Genomic DNA, 21,287 nt, shown 5'->3' on the forward strand with positions numbered 1-21,287 from the left:
CAAAGGATGACATTTAAAGATAATATCTAGGGCCTCCCCGGTGGCGCAGCGGTTGAGCGCTGGGTTGCGAAGCTGCCCGCAGCCTCTGCAGCGCCGGTTCGGTCCCCGGCTGCTCCCCGGCCACCGGAGGAGGGTCCCACATGGCGCGCAGACCTCTCCTGCCGCCCGCTGCTCCCCTCAGCAGTGTACTTCGGTCCTTCTGCCTGCTCTGCTCCCCACTCTGGCTCTGGTGAATTCTCTCACCCTCCCGCGCTTCTGACTGTACCCAGTGCTTGTATAAATAAATAAATAAATAAATCTTTAAAAAAAATAAAGATAATATCTATTTCTCCCTAGGAAGACAAGTAGATGAGCAAGAACAAGATTGTTCATTCTGGGATCATTCATCTCAGTGTCTGGTACACAATTTTTACTGAAGAAATGGTGAATGGATGTGTTTTATTAATGCCTGCATCACATGTTAATTTTTTTTCCTCTAAATTTATTTATATTTTCTTACATTGTTGTTCATTTTTGTTTTTGTTGTTGTTGTTGTTGTTGTTATTGTTGTTTTAAAGATTTATTTATTTATTTATACAAGCACTGGGTACAATCAGAAGCACGGGAGGGTGAGAGAATTCACTAGAGCCAGAGCGGGGAACAGAACAGGCAGACTGATGAAATACACTGCTGAGGGGAACAGCGGGTGCGGCAGGAGAGGTCTGTGCACCATGTGGGACCCTCGCTGGTTACCGGGGATCGAACCGGCGCTGCAGAGGTTGCGGGCAGCTTCGCAGCCCAGCGCTCAACCACTGCACCACCAGGGGAGGCCCTGTTGTTCATTTTTGTACAGTGACTGGTTTCTCCCTCGGGTAGTCCCCACAGTTCTTCCACCACATCACCCCTAATCAATCTCCACAGTCCCTTGTGCTCTTCCCTCTCCAGTTTTGACTTCTCTCCCTCCCCCTCCCCTGCTGTAGACCTCAGATCTGTGGTCAGCTTGTAACTTTTTTTCTTGACCTTTTGTTTGGTTTCGCTATATTCCACATATATAAGTGAAACCATCTCATATTTACCTTTTTCCTTCTAACTTATTTCGCTTAGCATAATCCCTTCCAACTCCATCCATATTGCCGCAAATGGCATTAGTTTGTCTTTTCTGATCTCTGAGTAAAATTCACTGTGTAAATATACCACAATTTTTTGATCCATTAGTCTATTTTGGGGCATTTAGTTTGTTTCCATAGCTTAGCTATTGTAAACAGAGCTGCAATAAACATAGGAGTGCAGGTTATCTTTCAAATTAGTGTTTTTGTGTCCTTTGGGTAAATTCCTAGGAGTGGAATTTCTGGATCATAAGGTAGATCCATATTTAGTATTTTGAGGGTCATCCACATAGATTTACATAGTGGCTGGACTAGTTTTCATTCCCACCAGCTGTGTAGGAGAGTTTCCTTTTCTCCACATCCTTGCCAGCATTTGCTGTTGACAGTTTTTTTTTTTTAATAGGGGCCATTCTCACTATTGTGAGGTGGCATTTCATTGTGATTTTGATTTGCATTTCCCTAATAATCAATGACGCTGAATGTTTTTTCATGTGCCTATTGGCCATTTGCATTTCTTCTTTAGAGAAGTTTCTTTTTTGTTCTTCTGCCCAATTTTTAAATGGGTTGTTTTCTTTTTGTTGAGTTCTGTAAGCTCTTTGTAGATCTTTGCTATCAGTACCTTGTAACAGGTATTGTGTGCAAATATCTCTCCCACTCAATAAGGTGTCTATTCACTTTAAGATGGTTTCTTTTACTGTGCACAATATTCCGGACCTATATACTACTTTCTGGTGACTTTACCCTTTATTACTTTTCAGCATCAGAGTCAGAGTTAAGCTCAAGCATAGGGATAGGGATAGCACTAGCAGTAAGGCTAGGGTATAGGCAGGGGGTCTTTAGAAAGAAGGGGTGGGATTTTTGTATCACCCCCAATGTTTTTGTGATATAGGTGCTCAACGAAATCTACTCAGCTATTAACAAAGATGAAATAATGCCTTTTGGGACAATATGTATCTATCTGGGGGTGATTGTGCTAAGTAAAATAAGTCAGAAAGTGAAAGACAATTGCCAGGTGGTTTCACTCATTTACGGAATATGAAGTCTCAAAGAAAACAAATTGGCAAAATAAACACACACAAAAAGCCCTCTTAGACTTTGTGAAAACTATTTGGGTTACCAGAAGAGAACAGGGTAGGAGGAGGGAATAGAGTAAGGAAGGGGACAGAGTACAGGCACTGGAATCTTGGTGGAGGTTGATGAAGCCTATGTACAATATTTTATAGGGGCCTCCCTGGTGGCACAGGGGTTAAAGTCGGCACTATCGAGCTGTCATTAGCCACTGCAGTACAAGTTCTATCCCCGGCCAGGGAGTTAACCCACATGGCACAACAGACTTCTCCTGAGTTGCCCGCTGCTCCCCTCAGTGTGTATTTCAGTACATCTGCCTGTTCTGCTCCCCACTCTATCTCTGGTGAATCCTCTCACCCCACACACCTCTGGCCTGTACCCCAGTTCTTGCATGTATAAATAAATCTTTAAAAAAATGAAAAAAATAGAGTTGTATAACAAATATTAAGCCAAAAATTTCTGATTAAAAAAATGCTTTGACATACACTTATAAATCCCATTGTATGACTCATTAAAATAATTCTTTATGTACTTGAATTATCACTCTTTAACAAACCCTTAAAAATTCATCATATGGGCCTCCCGGGTGGTGCAGTGGTTGAGCGCTGGGCTGCAAAGCTGCCCACAGCCTCTGCAGCGCCAGTTCGATCCCCGGTCACCAGCAGGGGTCCCACATGGCACACAGACCTCTCCCGCCGCACCCACTGCTCCCCTCAGCAGTGTACTTCTTCAGTCTGCCTGTTCTGCTCCCCGCTCTGGCTCTGGTGAATTCTCTCACCCTCCAGTGTTTCTGACTGTACCCAGTGCTTGTATAAATAAATAAATAAATAAATAAATAAATAAATAAATAAATAAATAAATAAATAAATAAATCTTTAAAAAAAAATTTCATCATATGCTTAAAATAGAGACTCTAGAAAATTAAGACAAGTTTTCCAGGGGAGAGTTATATCCTCTCATTTAATTATTATAATGGAAAACCCTGTTGTGAAAATAAGGAAAACTTAAGTGTGCACTTGACAATGACCCAGACAGTGCTCAGTGTGTGTCACAGCTCAGCTCTCCAGGCTAATCCAGAAAGGGCGTTCTCAGCCCCAGAGTGCCATGAGGAAAATGTTCATTTTTACTTTCCCTTTTTTGCCCTTCAGGCCTAATAATCTTTTTTTTGAGTTTTAAAGTATTGCATTCTTTCAGAAACCTCAAATGCTGGACATAACCCTTGATGTTTCCTAAGTTTAACTTTCTAGTTAACTGGAAACTGTGAGCTCAGCTTCAGCTGGGACTTGAGGGAATACGGGTTAGTTACTCAGCTTCCCCTGGGCCCTTGACCCAATCCTTGGCTGCATAAGCGTGGATGACCTTCTGATTGGTTCCATTAGATTGTTCTTTCTTTCAGTGATACTTAAGAGTATTCAGAATCATAGAGAAATAAATGAAGAGACAGCGTTACTGCTCCTGAGATCATGTGAGGCTTTAATGAAACATTTTCCTGTTGCTCAGAATATGAGTTTCTGCAGAAGAATCATCCTTGTCTTCCCAGGTTACGTCCTGCTTTGCAAAATGACACCAATCTAAGATTAAGTTTCCAGGGTAATGATCCTGATTCTGTGACATAGCCAGTGATTCCAGAGTGTGGGTGATGAATTCTAATTTCCTTCACTTGCCAATGGCAAAGAGAAAAATCTCTCTACTCTTTACAGCATCAGACTCTTGCAACAGCAGTTCTTTTATAGAGAATACCTATGATTTGTCTACCCTGATCGCAAGGACAGAACATGTAGAGCTGCTGCCTCCAAGAAAAGCCAGGAAAATGGTAATATCTTCTCTGATTTTCTCGTGCTCCCTCTACACTCCCTGCAAAGTTGTATGGATGTTTGCATTCTATTGCCACTTCATGACTGATTTAATCCTAAAGCTGAGCTTCCTGTTCCACCCATTCCTCATCCCCAAACTAGAGCTGGAAACAGCTTAAGAGGCCGCCTCCCCTTGTTAGAGCTCTGATATCTTTTTCTCCAAAGGGTGTATTTGTACCAGCTGCCTGGGATGTTTCTCTGGCAAGTCTTGCTTCCCTCCCTGCTTAACATTGAGGATAGTCACATTCTAAAGCCTAGGCATGCACCCTCCCAGGCCTCATGGTCCAAAATACTAGCCCAAAGCTGATGCCTACAGTGAAATGCAGACATCAGTGGTAGAGAGTGGACTGTTTGTGCAGGAAAGGTAGCTCTGACAGTACTTTCAAGTGGATCAAGTTTGCCTGTGGTCCTTCCTGCTTCCAGAGCTGAGAGCCTTCTCCCCAGTTCAGAGTCTTCCCTCAAACACCTAGGTCTGAATTTTACCCCTCAGTCCAGCGGATCCCTCATGTCACCTTGTCCAGACTGACCTTCTACACATTCCCTTCACTCATTTCCTTTTTCCAAAAAACAAAAAACAGCTTTAAGCAATCAGTGTGAACAAGGTTCTTTGCCAGACCCCTGTAGAATAACTTATTTTGTGGAAAACTGTTGTCAAATAGCTGGTCCTTTGAAAAGGATTAACTAAGATAATATCTCCATCAGAGTTGTTCTTCTTAACGTTGGGGCTTGATCCTTAAGTCAGTGAAATAAATCTGTTATTTACCTATTAACAGCTGAATTGTGTTGATGCTTATTTTAGTGAATCTTCTGAGAGCCATAAACTCATAAATATACCCAATATCCTGCTTCTTCTCTTTGTAAGAAAAATCGATCAAATGACCAGGTATGTCATGGACTTGAAGTGTCTGTGTTGGTAAAGCAGTGACACTAACCCTCCTAAAATCCTTGTATATCTCCTACCCCTCCGCAATCAAAGTCTCTTATCTTTTTTCCTGTCTTTTCCTGTTCTCACCCCATATTCTAAAGTTGGAATCAGTCTTTTATATCTCAGAACTAAATGAAGCCAATACCTTTTCTTCCAAAGAGTGATTTATTTTTATGCTTAATTGATCTGGAATTTAAAGAATTTCCCCCGGTCGTTGAAAAAATCTCAGACATCACTTTAAGATCCTATTTAGAAAGAGATCAGGAGAGGGAGATTCCCTTCTCAGGGATAACTTGAAAATCACATGAGAAAAGTAGCTACAGCCTTCACTCACACAAAATGTGGATGCTGAGCAGGACAGAAAATGATTCTCCACAAATACTACAATGTTGTTAATGCCCCTGCAGACACCGTGGCAGTCCCACTTTGTGAGTGAACATGAAAAAGTGTAAGCAGTTTCCAGAAAAGCTGTATCAGTATCTAAATCTTTAGAGGGCCTCCCTGGTGGCCTAGAGGTTAAGCACAGCACTGTGAAGCTATCCACAGCCTCTGCAGCACGAGTTCAATCCCTGGCCAGGGAGCTACACATGGCCCAGCAGACCTCTCCTGCCTCGCCCGCTGCTCCCCTCAGCAGTGTATTTCATTCCATCTGCCTGTTCTGCTCCCCACTCTGTCTCTGGTGAATCCTCTCACCCTCCGCACCTCTGGCCTGTACCCCAGTTCTTTGATGGATAAAAGTAAATGAATCTTTAAAAAAAATAGATCTTTAGAAAGAAAAGCTTGCTCCCATATATCATTTTACTTTGCTTGTATAGATTGGGTCAAGATACTGCTTTCAATTTTATCCATGCAGGATTCTCAGGAGTAACCTCTCCAGCTGATTATGCTTCACCATCCCTGGATCTCAGCTAAAACCCTGCCAATACACAAAGGTGGACCTTGCCATGTTTGTGCTGCCACACAGGTAATCTACACCTGGGTCTAAGGCTTACGTGTGTACTAAGGGGTTAATGGTATCAGAATTTAAGCTTCTCTTGATATGTCAGCACCTAGTCATAGATTGCTGGCAAGGTTGGGTCAGAAACATGTCTGGATAAGCAAAATGAAGGACTTTTGTGTGACAAGAAGAATAGAATACTTAATGATTCTCACAATATCCACATAAGGCAGGAACCTTTACCCGGGACAGTGAATTACTACATGGCCACAAAAATTAGAGTTCAAAGTGATGTTTACTAACATCATCAAAATAACCTGCTGACCAGATGTAGTCAAGCACATATGAGATGCTAAAATAATCTAAAAGGTGACAGAAGCTAACAACTGGGGACAGGGTCAGAGAAACTCTGTGTAACCATTTTAAGTTGTGCTCCATGTTCCCAAGGAGCCCAGAGACTGCAGGGTGGAAAATGAGATGTAGGTTTCACATGAGAAAAGAAACGGAATTCAGATTATGACTTTAAAGTCCTGAGAGCAAGGAGCCCAGTGTTTGCACAGAGAACTCTGGCGAGAGCAGAGCTCTGTCAAGACAGACTCTCAGGAAGCAAGCGTGGTTTCCTGGTTACATTGCAAGAACCAGATGAGCTAGGTTCAGTCGAGCTAGGAGGGTGTTTGAAATGAAAAAGATGAGCAGACACCAAAAGACCTCCCTGCTATCAAAAATAAACAAAATGGCTCAACGTTTAAGAGCAGATGAGGAAGAACTCTGAATGTCAAGGTAAGAAACTATTTCTTACTATGGACTCAACCTAGATATTTGGCTGATAATTAGAAAAAATAATGCGATCTATTTCCTGTTTCTTCCACTTGTCAGCATAACATCAGACATCTGAAATGTCTGATTTCTCCCAGGTAAAACAGGGATGAATTTCCTTATCTAGGGGGGCAGGAAACAATTCCCTGCAAAATCTCACACAATTGCTTTGGTAAAATTAATATAGTGATTAAGAAAATGTGCTGTATTTAATATTGTGCTTTTAGAGTTAAATCATTATTTATGAAGGATCAGAGACCCATGATGACTGTCACGAGCCCCAAGCACTTTTGCCTTTGTGGTCCCTCTTTTCCATTAAAATGTGTACTTTATTACTGAAGTTATTGAGCCTGCATTATTCGCATTGTGCTTTTGATCTTTAAACATAACATTTCTTTATCAGCCATGGAGCTGTGTCTAATGGATGCTAATTCTGATAAGTAACTGGATTTTAAACCAAATGTATAATATATTTCTCTTTTCCCCTTGAGTTTATCAATCCTATATATGAAGGGGATAAGAGTTTTATAAATGCGCTGTGGATCTCTGCTACAATGTTAAGGATTTCCAAGCTATATGAAAGATGCACTATGAATATGTAAGTACTATGTACTTAAGTACTATGGACTCTAAGTACTATGTAAGTACTATAATATGTAAGTGCTATGTACTTAAGAACATAGGACTCTAAGTATTATGAATATGTAGATGAACCAGATATTCATTTTCTAGTAAGTCCCTTTGGAAAAGGTATAAGACTGTCTGACCCCAAGATTGGGGATAACAAAATAAAAACTCTCCCTGAGATGTAGCGAAGGCTGTTTTGAGATATCTGAGTGTAGAGTCCGGACCCAGAAGGGAGCGATGCATGAGAAGAGGGGGTGCTCTGGAGGAGGTAAGGGATCTCATCCTTCTGTTTCATTCCAGGAAAACACCCTCCACCAATGGCCTCTGGGAACCACAGTGTCATCACAGAGTTTGTTCTCATCGGACTGTCCAGCAACCCCTCCGTCGAAGCTCTGCTCTTTGTGCTCTTCCTGGCGATCTACGTGCTGACTACGCTGGGCAACCTGACCATGCTGTTGGTGATCAGGACCGATGCCCACCTCCACACCCCCATGTACTTCTTCCTGAGTAACCTCTCGTTCCTAGACCTCTGCTTGTCCTCCGTCACCATGCCCAAGCTGCTCAAGGACCTCCTGTCTGAGAAGAAAACCATCTCCATCGAGGGATGCCTAACTCAGGTCTTCTTTGTGTTTGTCACCGCAGGGACTGAAGCCTTTCTCCTGTCCATGATGGCCTATGACCGCTACGCTGCCATCTGCCACCCCCTGCTCTATGGCCAGATGATGAGCAACGAGCTCTGTGTCAAGCTGGTGTTGCTCTCATGGGCTTTGGCCTCTGTCAACTCAGTCGTCATTGTGCTCTTGGCTGTTAACCTGGATTTCTGCGAGTCCCAGACCATACACCACTACACCTGCGAGCTGCCCTCCCTCTTCCCTCTGTCTTGCTCTGATATTTCCATCAACATTGACATCTTGATCGTCATCACCCTACTGCATGTGCTTGGGACCTTCACCCCCATTTTCTTGTCCTACATACGCATCGTCTCTGCCATCCTGAGCATCAGCTCCACCACGGGCAGGAGCAAGGCCTTCTCCACCTGCTCCTCCCACCTCATCGCGGTGGTTCTGTTCTTCGGGTCGGGCTTGGTTCGCTATCTGATGCCCACCTCTGGCTCCTCCCTAGACATGCTCTCCTCCTTGCAGTACAGTGTGGTCACGCCCATGCTGAATCCCCTCATCTACAGCCTTAAAAACGTGGAAGTGAAGGTAGCTGTGAAAAAGACATGGGAGAAATTTCTGCAACATTTCAGGTAGTGAACGGGACCTGAGTAGTAGGAAATGAGTTTGTGTTACCAAGTGTTTGAACTTAAGGCAGAGGGGCCTCCCTGGTGGTGCAGGGGGTTAAGTCTCAGCACTGTGAAGCTATCGGCAGCCACTGCAGCACAAGTTCGATCCCCGGCCAGGGAGGGGACCCACATGGCACAGCAGACCTCTCCTGTCTCACCCCTGCTCCCCTCAGCAGTGTATGGCCTGCACCCCAGATCTCGTATGCATAAATAAATAAATCTTAAAAAAAAAAAAACTTAAGGTAGAATTCTGGACCACAAACTCTATACCACCTTCTCGCTGGCTATACTGATAATGAAAATTAAATACAAGAAATGTATCCCATTTAGATATGTAGACCTATGGTTGGTTTTTTCTTCTACATGCTCCTGCCTCCTCCACCTCTTTCTTTCTAGAACTCCTAGCTAAATGTTCTAGCTCCTGAATTAATAATTTATGTATCTCAACTTGTCACTCATTATTTTTGTCTTATTGATTTACTATGTAAAAGATGTTTTCCAATCTTTTGTCCTCTATTGTATGTAACTAGTTTTATAACTTTAAACAAGTCTTCTGTCTATGTTTATAATTTTCACAATTAAAATATGTTGTCCATACTTTTTGTAAATTTGTTAAAATTTGTAAATTTATTTTATTCAGACTTTTCTTTCCTCTGCCACTACAAGTCACTCCCCTTCTCCTTTGTTTTTTGGTGCTTGGTTTTCCGTGTGTGTGTGTGTGTGTGTGTGTGTGTGTGTGTGTGTGTGTGTTACATTCTGGGATTGGTTGGTTTGTCCTTGCATCTCATCCATGCAAGAAAAAAGATGTGAAACTTCTATGTATGAGAAAAAGCATAAAAGGAAAGGGTCAAACACAGTGATGACCTCAGCAGGGACAAGAATAGCTTGACTGGGGAGAAGTTGGCAGAGGAGAGAAGGGTGAGGTCAGAAGCTGTGGCAAAGAGAAGGAACAATGATGTCTGTCTGCTCTATGATTTATGATGGTCACGAGCGATCAACCCTTTACTCCTGGCCTTGGGTGACTACATAATTGGGAGAGTTAACTCATTCTCTGTACTTCACTGCTGCTAAGGCTACGTTTCCATGGTTCTGGCCTCATTCACTACTATGTTTGTGGGATGCCCTTGCTTATCACCTTGCCTGGGTATTTGTGGTAATGTTTAGCATCAAAAAGGAGTCTCTTGCAGAGCCATGGGACAAGGGGTTAAGCACAGCACTGTGAAGCTATCTGCAGCCTCTGCAGCACGAGTTCCATCCCCGGCCAGGGAGCTACCCACATGGTGCAGCAGACCTCTCCTGGCTCACCTGCTGCTCCCCTCAGCAGTGTATTTCATCAGTCTGCCTGTTCTGTTCCCCACTCTGTCTCTGGTGAATCCTCTCACCCTCCACACTTCTGGCCTATACCCCAGCTTTTGTTTGCCTAAATAAATAAATCTTAAAAAAATAAACTTAATGATAGTTTCTTGTATTGTGCACAATGTTCCAGACCTATATACTACTTTCCGGTGAATTTACCTTTTATTTACATATTTTATTCTTTACCCCTAACACTGAAGTTGATCCAAACCCTCTTAGAAGAAAAATGTTATAAATCACTATGCAAACTTAGTGATTTTTAAAGTGTCATTTGAATTCTTGCATAATACTCCAATGATTGATATAAGTAGGATTATTGCTCAGGCATATCAATACTAAGAAAAAATTATTTTGGAGCATTTCTCCACTTGTAAGTTTTGGTCATCATAGATATACTATAAATGGATAATGTGCTGTGACTATAATGGAGTATCTGAATGTTTTTTATATTAAATAGGTGCTCCATGATTAAAGGAACTGATACCCACTGACTACCTTGTGATAGCCAGTCCTACATCAAATGCTCATGATGCGTGCAGAAAATAGAAACCTTGCTGGATATAGCTAAGTCCTCCCTTAAATGTCATCCAAAATCCAGGGATAATTTGCTTTGTTATCAAGAAACAGCATGAGCAAGGGACACAAAATTTAAAGGCACACACTGTATTTCGGCTAAAGCAGGTGTTTTCAACTTTAACATGATTGATGTCTCCAACTGAATAATTCTTTGTTGTGGGGTCTCTCCTGAGAATTGTAGGTTTAGCACCATCCCTGGCCCAGCACAACTACCCCCCAGTTGTGACAACCAAAGCGACCTCCTGACATTGCCAAATAGATCCTGAGAGGCAAAACTGCACCCAAGTGAGGATCACTGCGCCAAGCATCTAACTCAGATTTCAATCAACTTCCCTCTTCTTGTGAGCAGATCGCAGACATGAAGAAATTCCGGAAATCCATTTTTCCCATTTTCTCTAGAACCCCAGACTGAACCTGCTTAAAGGAGTCTTCTCCATTCTTCATTCATTTAGACCCAAACTTCTGTGGATCCTCATGGCTCTTCTTTAAGAGGCTTCCTGGGGGGGCCTCAGCTACAAGCTTGCCTGGTTCTCGGTGGCCGCTGATGAGAATACAGGTCCCAAAGCCCATACATGGGGCCAGGAACAAGTCTTTATTATGAGGGAGGAGGAGATACACTGGTGGCAGCAGCAGCAGCCACAGCCCAGGAGCAGTAACAGCGGCAGCGCCCCCACTCCAGGCTCTGGCCGCAGCAGCAGTCCCGTGCCCCATGAGTGGCCAGTGAGTGGCCGTGAGAGGCCCCATGAGGCCCCAGAGGCCCGAGGAGCCCTATTAGCTTTCATGACTTGTAGACAAAGGCGGCACAGGGCCAAGTTTAGGCCTAGCATACAGAAGTATATTTCAAGTGGGCAAACCACACATCAAGCTTACACTGTTATGTACTGAGCTCTGCGCACACAGACTCATCTCAAGGCTGCATGTTATCAGCTAGGCCATGCGGAAGGTCATGGCAAAAACAGTCTGAGAAACTCTGGGAAAACAAGCCAGCAGGGAGACAACAAATTGAGTCCTGTTCCCCTGCATGACGCCCTTTAACCCCCTTCCTCCTAGGCTCAGGTGTGCATATTTGCACATGTGCACACACCCATGCTGACTGTGTGTCCACCGTCAGGTACGCGTGCCCTGCACTCACGCGCCCTCTGCGTTAACAAGATCAAGGCCGCAGGTGATGGCCACAGAGGCCAATGGCGTGAAAAGCCTGATCAACTTCCTTTACCCTAAGGCAGCTTTTGGGTGTACGATTTATCCTTCCTGGACACTACTACGCCACTATCTTTTCCTGCCCTGCAGTGTGGAGTCCTGTGGCCGTAACAATCAAACGGCAACTGCTCCTCGTAGATCAGTTGATATTAGAAGTAGGATTAGAGGTTTACCCACCCCCAAACTCATTTTAACCGAGGAAAACATAGGATGAAAGAGTAGTTTAGATAAAAAATGAAGTATGATTGTGATGAAAGGGGCGAAAATGACCATTGACGCCAGGAGGTTGTCAAGTCATCCTTGATTTGAGTAGCTCATGCTTAGAAATCAGTTACTGATAATAAAAATTTCCAGTGAGATCAGGAAATGATGAAATCTAAACTTCAGGATCTATCAAAATTGATTTGCAAGAAGCCTCAAGATGCTGGCAGATCTACTAAAATACAGTTCCATGGTTACCGCAATCAGTGTTAGCAAAATAACTGAAAACTCCGGCTTACCTTTGGTTGAGCTTCATCCTCTATGTCCGGAAGGTAGAGCTCTAACGGAAGGAACCAGGCAAGCATGCCAATATATTAGCTACACCTGTGAGGTAAATTCCTACTGAAAACGTAATTTAAGTGGGACAAGCTCACAGTGGAGGGCAAGGAAACATAATGAAAGTGATTGTAGAGTGAAAAAATTGAGAGATTTGCAGTGTGTTGAAAGAAACTCCCTGATGAGCCCCTGCTGAAGAATCTATTGAGAATTTTATTATTTTTTAAAGATGTATTTATTTATGCATATAAGAACTGGGGTATGGGTAAGTGGTACAGGGGGTGAGAGGATTCACCAGAGACAGAGTGGGGAGCAGAACAGGTAGATTGACTGAAATACACTGCTGAGGGGAGCAGCGGGCGAGACAGGGGGGGTCTGCTGCGCCATGTGGGTCAGCTTCCTGGCCAGGGATTCAACTCATGCCATAGTGGCTGGTGATAGCTTCATAGTGCTGCGACTTAACCCTTTGCACCACCAGGGAGGCCCTATTGAGAATTTTAGATCAAAGAACAATGTCCCTATCCCCAAACACTGTGGATGGAGAACATTTGCTAGCTCTTGAGGGAATTTGCGCTTACTCTGGATCTCTGAATGGCTGCTACCTTTGCAGGAATGGTTCATAGGAAATCTACTCATTTGCCAACCCATAAGCATCTGTCACAGATACCTACATATATGTGTGAGCTCCTACATCTGAGGTGTCTATCACATACAGTAGTGATTTTATTTATTTTATTTTTTAAAGATTTATTTATTTATTTATGCATAAAAGAACTGGGGTGTAGGCCAGAGGTGCATGGGGTGAGAGGACTCACCAGAGACAGAGTGGGGAGCAGAACAGGTGGATCTACTGAAATACACAGCAGGTGAGACAGGAGAGGTCTTCTATGCCATGTGGGTTAGCTCCCTGGCCGGGGATCAAACTTGTGCTGCAGTGGTGGTGCTCGCTTAATAGTGCTGAGACTTTAACCCCTGCGCCACCAGGGAGGCTCAGTGGTGATTTTAATAAAGACAGAAAGCATGTGCTCGTGTGGCCCTGCAAAGAGAAGACAACTGCACTCACTTCAGTCCTCTCTGGATTCCATGCTGTGAGGCAGCATTCATTCGGCTGTGATGCATCTGCTTACTTTAATGTTATCACTCTATTATATCCTTTTTCCTAAAAATAACAGATTTGCAAAAATTATTGTGGATTCTTTGAATCTTCTTTATCTGTAGAAAGCTGTCTAAGCCCTGGTAAGGCCAACCCAGTCCTATGTGGAGGGCAGCCCTAAAGCTCCCCAAAGCAAAATGATGGGGAGATGAAAAAAAACAACAACATCAAAAATGGCAGTATGAGACCACAGGGGAATACCACACAGATAGAGCATACGCAGAACCCATCACAGAAACATGGAAATCTGTTCACCCTACCGAAACAGAAAGCAAAATTGCCGCGATAAAGAAATTCAAAGAAATGGAAGAAAGTTCAGAAAAATGAATGAATGACTTAGAAATAAAAGCAATGAACAGAAGATTAAAATTGAAGCTCTAAATAAGAAAAATATGGAGATTCAGGATATGAAAAGAGCAATAGAGGGCCTCCCCGGTGGCGCAGCAGTTGAGCGCCACACTGTGAAGCTGTCCACAGCCTCTGCGTGACGGTTTGATTCTCCGCCGGCCAGGAGATTCCCACATGGTGCAGCAGACCTCTCCTGCCTGGCCTGCAGTGTCTTCACTCCGTCTGCCTGTTCTGCTCCCCACTCTGGCTCTGGTGAATTCTCTCACCCTCCCACGCTTCTGACTGTACCCCAGTTCTTGTATAAAATAAATAAATCTTAAAAAAAAAAAAGAGCAATAGAGAAGATGGAAAATTCAAGAAAAAGCTATGAAAGAATAGGCCAAAGGAAAGAGCAAACTGGTGTACTTGAAGATATGAATGAACAAAGAATCTGAGTCGAAAAGAAGAGAAACGAAATAAAAAAAAAAATTGAAGATATACTCTGAGAATTCTCCAACTCTGCAAGGAAAGGTGATATAAAAACCATTCAAGCAGTCTCTAAAAAGGTCTCCAAGGGCCTCCCTGGTGGTGCAAGGGGTTAAGCGTCACAGTATGAAGCAATCGGCAGCTACTACAGCACGAGTTCCATCCCTGGCCACGGAGGTGACCCACATGGTGCAGCAGACCTCTCCTGCCTCGCCCGCTGCTCCCCTCAGCAGTGACTTTCAGTCAATCTGCCTGTTCTGTTCCCCGCTCTGTCTCTGGTGGACAGAAGAACTAAATGGGCAGAAGAACTAAATCGGTACTTCTCCAAAGAAGACATACAAAAAGCCAACAGGCACATGAAAAAAATGTCATCACTTCTCAAAACAGACGTGCGTATCAAAACCACAATGAGAGACCATCTCACACCTGTGAGCCTGGCCCGTATCAAAAAGACCAGAAGCGATGAAGGCTGGCCAGGATGTGGGGAGAAAGTAGCCCTATTACACCACTGGTGGGAATGTGGACCACACCAGGTCCCGTGGAAAGTTGTGGATGTTTCTCAGAAGATTACAAATAGATCTGCCACGTGGCCCAGCAATTTCACTCCTTATATTCATCAACCTGAAGAATAAAAACACTAACTTAGAGCAAACCGGTACTCCCGTTGCAGCACTGTTCCCATAGCCTAGAGCATGAAGAGCCTAAATGCCCAAACACAGATGAATGGATGGAGATGTGGGGTGTGTGTGTGTGTGTGTGTGTGTGTGTGTGAAGAAACACTACTCAGCTATCAAAAAAGAAAGGAGCTGGAGCAGACTCTCCTAAGCAAAATTAATCAGAAGGAGAAAGACAAATGCCAGATGGCGTCACTTACAGGTGGACGATGGAAAGACAAAACAAATTGTCAGATAAATCCAAATGGTCAGAAAAATCTACACCTTGAAAGCTGGCTGTGGAACGGAGCAGCTGGATGAGAAGGGGGAGAGAGGAGCAAGAACACAGAAGTGGGGGAGCACAAGGGTCTGTGGTGGTGGATTATGGGTTCTCTGGTGGTGGATGCACCGTGGCAAACACACCCAAAAAGGGGGATCCTGTGCTCCTCTAATATGAACAGTGAGGTGAACCAATATTAACTCTATAAAAAATATTTGAAAAAAAAAAAAACCCTCCTGTCTATACTAGAAAATGACCACGGGTTGGGCAACATGTCACCGCTCAGAGCCCCGCAGTCACAAGTCACAATTGCAATTATTTTCTTCCCTTCAGCTCATCTTTTCGGTCTCATTGAACCTAATAGTCTCCTCTGGGTTTTAAATAATTGCCTTCAACGAGAAACTTCAACTGCTGCCCTAGAGAGAATGTCATGTACTTCCTAATAAGTTTGCTTTCTCGTTAACGGGAAAGCGCGAGCTCGGGACTCCAGGGCCAGGCCAGACGGAGACTTCAGGGAACACCGGGCAGCAGCCCCGCGGCCCCGGTGCCCGGCCCAGCCCTGGCTGCCGAAGCACAGACTTTCTGATGGGTTCCGTGGTGAATTCCTGTCAGGGACGCGCCTGGGACAGTGATCAGAATGAGCACGGGAGTGAAGAGAAGGTAAGTGACGTGCTCCTGAGAGCCTGACTTCTGAGCACTCTGTCAGCTGTGCGCAACAGGAGCTTCTGCAGGGAAACGGTCTTGGTTCTTCCACAGGGCCATTTGCGGTGTGGAGGGACCCTCCTCTGGTGAGGTGATCAGAAAAATGAGCCTGGACCTGTGTCTTTTCCGGTGCTTCTGATGCGGGAACTCTGCTAATTCCCAGCATTCAGAGATAACAAAGTAAAAGTAAAAGTGAAAGAAGGGAACCCATACACTGAGTGCCAAACTCCTACGACAGAGTGTCCCTTGGGGGGAGACTTTACCAATGCTGTGTCAACTCAGGATGGGAAAGACAGAAAACTCAGCTATCGCTCCTTCCAGAAAAATGAGAAACAGGAAGTCTGGTGTTAGTCTGATAGGTTTTCCTTTAAATGTCACCAGTTTCTTTCCCCTTTTCAGCTTCATTATTCTTTCTTTGTCTTGGACTCTTGGGAGCTCTACTGCTCTATGTCCTGCTGAAGTTTCCCTTTCACTATGACAGTTTGACATCCTGCCTGCTTCCCGTATGTCTATTTACATCTCTTGCTCAACTTTGGGCAGTTCTCTTTAATTACGTCTGAATAGTTTTTCAGCTTCCTTGTCTCTCCTCCTTCTGGGACTCCTTTGACTTGTACATGATTTCCTCAGGGACTCAGTGTTCTCAAAGTGTTTCTTCATTCTTTTTTCTTTGTATCTCTCTTTCCTTCACTTTCTTGGTTCTTTTCATATCTATGTCTTCAGAGTACTGATTCGTTCTTCCAAACCATCTGTTCTATTTTCATGGCTTTTCTGAAATTTGTATCTCCTTTTTTAAAAGATTTATTTATGCATACAAGAGCTGGAGTGTGGGCCAGAGGTGCAGGGGGTGAGAGGACTCAGCAGAGACAGAGTGGGGAGCAGAACAGGCAGACTGACTGGAATACACTGCTGAGGGGAGCAGCGGGCGAGACAGGAGAGGTCTGCTGCGCCATGTAGGTCACCTCCCTGGCTGGGGATCGAACTCGTGCTGCAGAGGCTGCAGATAGCTTCATAGTGCTGCGTCTTAACCCCTTCTATCACCAGAGAGGCCCCTTCTCTATTCATCTTTTAATATCCTGTACCTCCTCTATCCTTTATTTAAAGTTTAAATCCTTTTCTTCTTTTCATTGATTGTTTCTTGTATCAGTCTTTTCTTTTCTGGGTCTTTTCGTTTATTTCTGATTTGGTTCTCTGAGTGTTGTTCAAATTCTTTGACTCTCTTAAGTATAGTAATTTTGAATCCCTCATCTGACATGGTGGAAAATTCTCCTCTGTCATGGTTGTTGGGTTCTGAGTCCGATTTTCATTGTGTGTGTTGTTCCCTGTGGGCTCCTTGGCCATTGTGTTTTCCTTCTTCCCATTGTTTGCTGTTGCTTTGCTCTCCTGCAGCTGGTGTTTTTGTTGTGTATGAATCCTTCTCTCCTGCTGTTCTGGGCATTTACTTGATGTTGGACACAACCATGGGGGTCTTGTGGGATCAGGGGTGTCTCTAGAGCCTCCTCCAAGCCTCCCCCAGGCCTTGCATAATACAAATACCAGATGATTCCACACATATGTGGAATATAAACAAACAAAACTAAGAAACAGACAAAGCGACAGCAAAACAAAACCTAGAAATAGCACTGCAAAATTGAGGCTAAAAGAGATGGAATGTGGGGGAAAAGGCCCAATAGTCTATGGTGGAAGATTGTGGATGTTCAGTGATGAGATGGTATTGTAATGTGCAGCTAAAGAGGTGTGACCTGGGGCCTCCCTCGTGGAGCAAGGGGTTAAGCATCAGCACCATGGGGCAATCAGCAGCAACTGCAGCACGAGTTCCATCCCCAGCCAGGGAGGTGACCCACATGGCCCAGCAGACCTCTCCTGTCTCGCCCACTGTTCCCCTCAGCAGTGTATTTCAGTCAGTCTGCCTGTTCTGTTCCCCACTCTGTCTCTGGTGAATCCTCTCACCCCCTCCCTCCGCACCTCTGGCCTGTATGCACAAATAAATAAACCTTTAAAAAAAGGGGTGTGATCCTATGCCCCTAAATCAGGCACGGGGTTGTAAACCAATACTACCTCAATAAAAATACATGTTACCAAAAAGATAAAATTCAATTTAAAAAATGACACTAACAGTGGATCAACAAAAAGAAGTAAATGTGTTATTCACATAGCTAAGACATGGGAACAACCTAAATGCTCAATGACAGATGACTGGATACGGGAGTTGTGGTCTATACGCTCAGTAGAATACTACTCAGCTATCAAAATCTTGCCTTTCATTACAATACGTATAGAACTTGAGGTGATCAGGCTAAGCGAAGTAAGTCAGAAAATAAATGACAGTTATTGGGTTGTTTCATCTCATATGTGGAAAATAAATAACCAAGTCACAATAAAAACAACTCTTAGTCTCTGAAAACTGAGTAATGACCAGAGGGTTATTACCTCCGTCTTTCTAAGCTCAGCCTATTCTTCGGTGGAGACAAATGGTGGCTACGACATATGACTTCAGTGTACACTCACCCACCCTATTTCCTTTTTTTTTTTTAAGATTTATTTATTTATACAAGAGCTGGGTACAGACCAGAAGTGCGGGAGGGTGTGAGGACTCACCAGAGGCAGAGCAGGGAGCAGAACAGGCGGCTGGACCAAAAGCACTGCTGAGGGGAGCAGCAGGGGAGACAGGAGAGGTCTGCCGTGCCATGGGGGTATCTCTCTGGCTGGCTGGGAATCAAACCCACGCTGCAGAGGCTGTGGACAGCTTCACAGTGCTGCGCTCAAGCTGCTGCACTCAAGCTGCTGCGCCACCGGGGAGGCCCCTCACCCACTCTATTTTCTTCCTCTCCCTCCAGATAGAAAACTCAATCAGTCACTGAAAATTAAGCCCTTTATTCAGAACAGAGGTGGAATCCATTGAACTGAAATGTCATCAGGGAAACTGAGCAGGAATCTAGTGCACCAGCTGTGTGTCCCCGGAGAACAGTTCTCCAATGTCCAGTGTATCCCACAGGGCCCAGAATGCAGTGATAAATTAATGTCGAGGGGATAAAAAGAAGCAAACTGAGGTAGCCACAGGGAAGAGGAATTCTACGAACACGGACAGGGCAGATGGAGCGGGCAGGCACAGAGGGACAGCAGGCGTTACCACTTCTCACAGCGCCACTGTTCCAGCTTCTCAGAGCAGAGCGGTTTATGAGCCAACCTGATAACGGAGAATGAGAGAGGGGAAGTTGGTTGATGGGATCTCAGCTCGAACCCTCATCCAGCTTTATCCCCAAGAGGGCTGATGTGGAAAATTGTGGATGAAAATTACAGAAAGACTCTTCCAGAACAGATGACTCAAGACACTGAGCCACCTCATGGGGATGGGTCCATTTTTTACATCCAAGAAAACGGGAGCGCTTGGAGAGATAAGCAACGGCTCCAAGAGCTTGCTTTAGGGTCTGAGACTAAAGAAGTAGAATTAGATGTGAGAGTAGCTGAAGAAAGGCCCGGGTCTCCGCCCTCTATTAGGGAACCATTTATGAGGAAAATTATTAAACATGCGTGGAGGGAGGGAAGCTTAAGATCTAGAAAACTGAGTCTGCTCGATCAAGTATGCTGTGGAAACTATTCTAGCTTCCAGAAGATGAGGGGCGGGCAGGGGAGGGGGAGGGCGAGGGCCAAAACTAAAGGGTAAGAAGGAAGGGAAAGGAAAGGTAAAAAATATGTGGGAAATCACCAGTGGTCAATGCCTTCTTTATCAAGGATCTTCCGAGCACACATCATGTCATCCGTGAGGTCATCATCCAGGAACTCTGGCAGGAGGAACAGGAAAAGGGATGAGAAAGCGAAGTATTATCCATAGAGGTAATGGGTTTCTTTCCTGCCTGGGTCTAGAAGGTAGAGTCCTTCTCTGCGGGAGACTCACATCTTTGGCCTTCCTCTAGGAGGAAACAGGTACCTCCTCTTAGGTAGGGACTCCTTCATGTCTCTGGGCCATGGTTAGAGGAATATCAATTCATCAACTTATTTACTCTGAAAATGTACCCTGTCAGAGTCCACGACTCCCGGAGAGCTCATATTGTTTCCCTGTGAACTCCAAGGGACTGTAAGGATTTAGTGATCATGAAAAATTCGAATAGTGTCTTACTTCATGCCATCAATTCAACTCCCACAGTGGGTGCGAGGGCTAAGTCAGTCACGTCAGGTATGATTAACAGCAACAAGATGATCCCGGGGTAGGCTCCAGGGAAATATAGAAACGGGGTCAACAAGGCTACTCACTGTCACAGGACATGTCACAGATGTTCTTTGACTCAAGGTTCTGGTTGTCTTTACACCAAAGCTTGTTACTGATCTGAAAGAGTCCGTACTCTGTACTGCCGTTGTTGCTGACTACAGTTTGTGAGTCACAACCACTGCTGTGGAATATAATGCAGATCCCTGAGGGGAAGAGAAGAAAGAGGTATCACGAGATGTTCAGGCTCTCCAGTCAATGCCCCAGTTTGGCAAAGAACAGGGTAGCTTTTTTTAAAAAAAAGATTTATTTATTTATGCATGCATGCATGCAAGAGCTGGGGTACAGGCCAGAGGTGTGGGGGGTGAGTGGACTCACCAGAGACAGAGTGAGGAGCAAAAAAGGCAGATCCACTGAAATACACTGCTGAGGGGAGCAGTGGGAGAGACAGGAGAGGTCTGCCTCACCATGTGGGTAGCTCCCTGGCCGGGGCTGGAACTCAGGCTGCCGTGGTGACAGAGCTGAAACTTAACCCCTAAGCCACCAGGGAGGCCCAGCACAGAGTATCTTGACAGGATACAGTTTCAAAAAGAATCAGAAAGTGGGAGAAAGGACAGAGAGGGAAATAAGTGTAAAAAAAAAAAGTAAACATAAGCAGATAATATAAGAGGGTTATCAGATAACTGAGTAGACGTGGGAGAGAACAGGGGAGTCGTGGAGGGTGGAGGAGAGAAGCAAATGACAGGGTGTAACAAGCCCGAGAGAACTCACATTCTGGCAGAGTGACGCCCCTGTAGCCGTCCATCTCCCTCAGCTCCCGGGATAGCTCACATCTCGTAAACTGCTTGGCCTGGGTAGCAGGGAGCAGGATGCCCACCAGGAGCAGAGAGAGGAAGGACATCATTTCGGCTGCCCCCATGGACCTGAATGGGGACACCAGTCAACTCGAGCTCCTTTTATTCACAGAGAAAGCCTCGGGGGCCCTGGCCCCAAGCCCCACTTCCAGGAAGACGAGAAAGAGGAACTGGTCATGCCAACAAGACAAGAAGCCTGCCAACCTCCTGCCACAAGTTCACCACTTTTCCTTCCTCTCCCCCCCCCCCCCCCCCTCTCCAGTCTATAACTTATATTGTTCTCTGTTCAGAGAACATTCCAAGCCTCATCCTATTTCCCATTGGCTTTGTTTATACCTTCATTTCTGGAGGGTTGGTTCCAGGAAA

The 21,287-nt window shown here is 44.7% G+C and overlaps 2 protein-coding genes across 2 annotated transcripts; one reads left to right on the forward strand and one right to left on the reverse strand.

Moving 5' to 3' along the window:
• The first annotated feature begins 7,628 nt into the window (after nt 1-7,628).
• On the forward strand, nt 7,629-8,564 carry LOC119247060 (olfactory receptor 8S1-like). Its single transcript, XM_037513278.1, has one exon. The coding sequence runs from the start codon at nt 7,629-7,631 to the stop codon at nt 8,562-8,564; it is 936 nt and encodes a 311-aa protein (XP_037369175.1).
• Nucleotides 8,565-18,740: 10,176 nt separating this feature from the next.
• Nucleotides 18,741-21,026, reverse strand: LALBA (lactalbumin alpha). The gene is made up of 4 exons (XM_037515355.2): nt 20,839-21,026; nt 20,115-20,273; nt 19,570-19,645; nt 18,741-19,050 (listed from the first exon to the last, which is right to left on the reverse strand). The coding sequence occupies exons 1-4, from the start codon at nt 20,984-20,986 to the stop codon at nt 18,990-18,992; spliced, it is 444 nt and encodes a 147-aa protein (XP_037371252.1). The 5' UTR covers nt 20,987-21,026; the 3' UTR covers nt 18,741-18,989.
• Between the last annotated feature and the right edge of the window lie 261 nt (nt 21,027-21,287).

Source organism: Talpa occidentalis, unplaced genomic scaffold (genome assembly GCF_014898055.3).
Source record: "Talpa occidentalis isolate TD23 unplaced genomic scaffold, MPIMG_talOcc4v2.1 talOcc4.16, whole genome shotgun sequence".
Classification (NCBI taxonomy): Eukaryota; Metazoa; Chordata; class Mammalia; order Eulipotyphla; family Talpidae; genus Talpa; species Talpa occidentalis.

What these genes read in the sequence shown, in the direction of transcription:
- LALBA (XM_037515355.2), bottom strand. Translation starts at nt 20,986, where the DNA reads ATGGGGGCAGCCGAAATGATGTCCTTCCTCTCTCTGCTCCTGGTGGGC. An exon ending in CTGTGACATGTCCTGTGACA is followed by an intron (nt 19,646 to 20,114) that starts GTGAGTAGCCTT and finishes TCCTCCTGCCAG; the next exon opens with AGTTCCTGGATGATGACCTC. An exon ending in AAAGAAGGCATTGACCACTG is followed by an intron (nt 19,051 to 19,569) that starts GTGATTTCCCAC and finishes CTCCGTTATCAG; the next exon opens with GTTGGCTCATAAACCGCTCT.
- LOC119247060 (XM_037513278.1), top strand. Translation starts at nt 7,629, where the DNA reads ATGGCCTCTGGGAACCACAGTGTCATCACAGAGTTTGTTCTCATCGGA.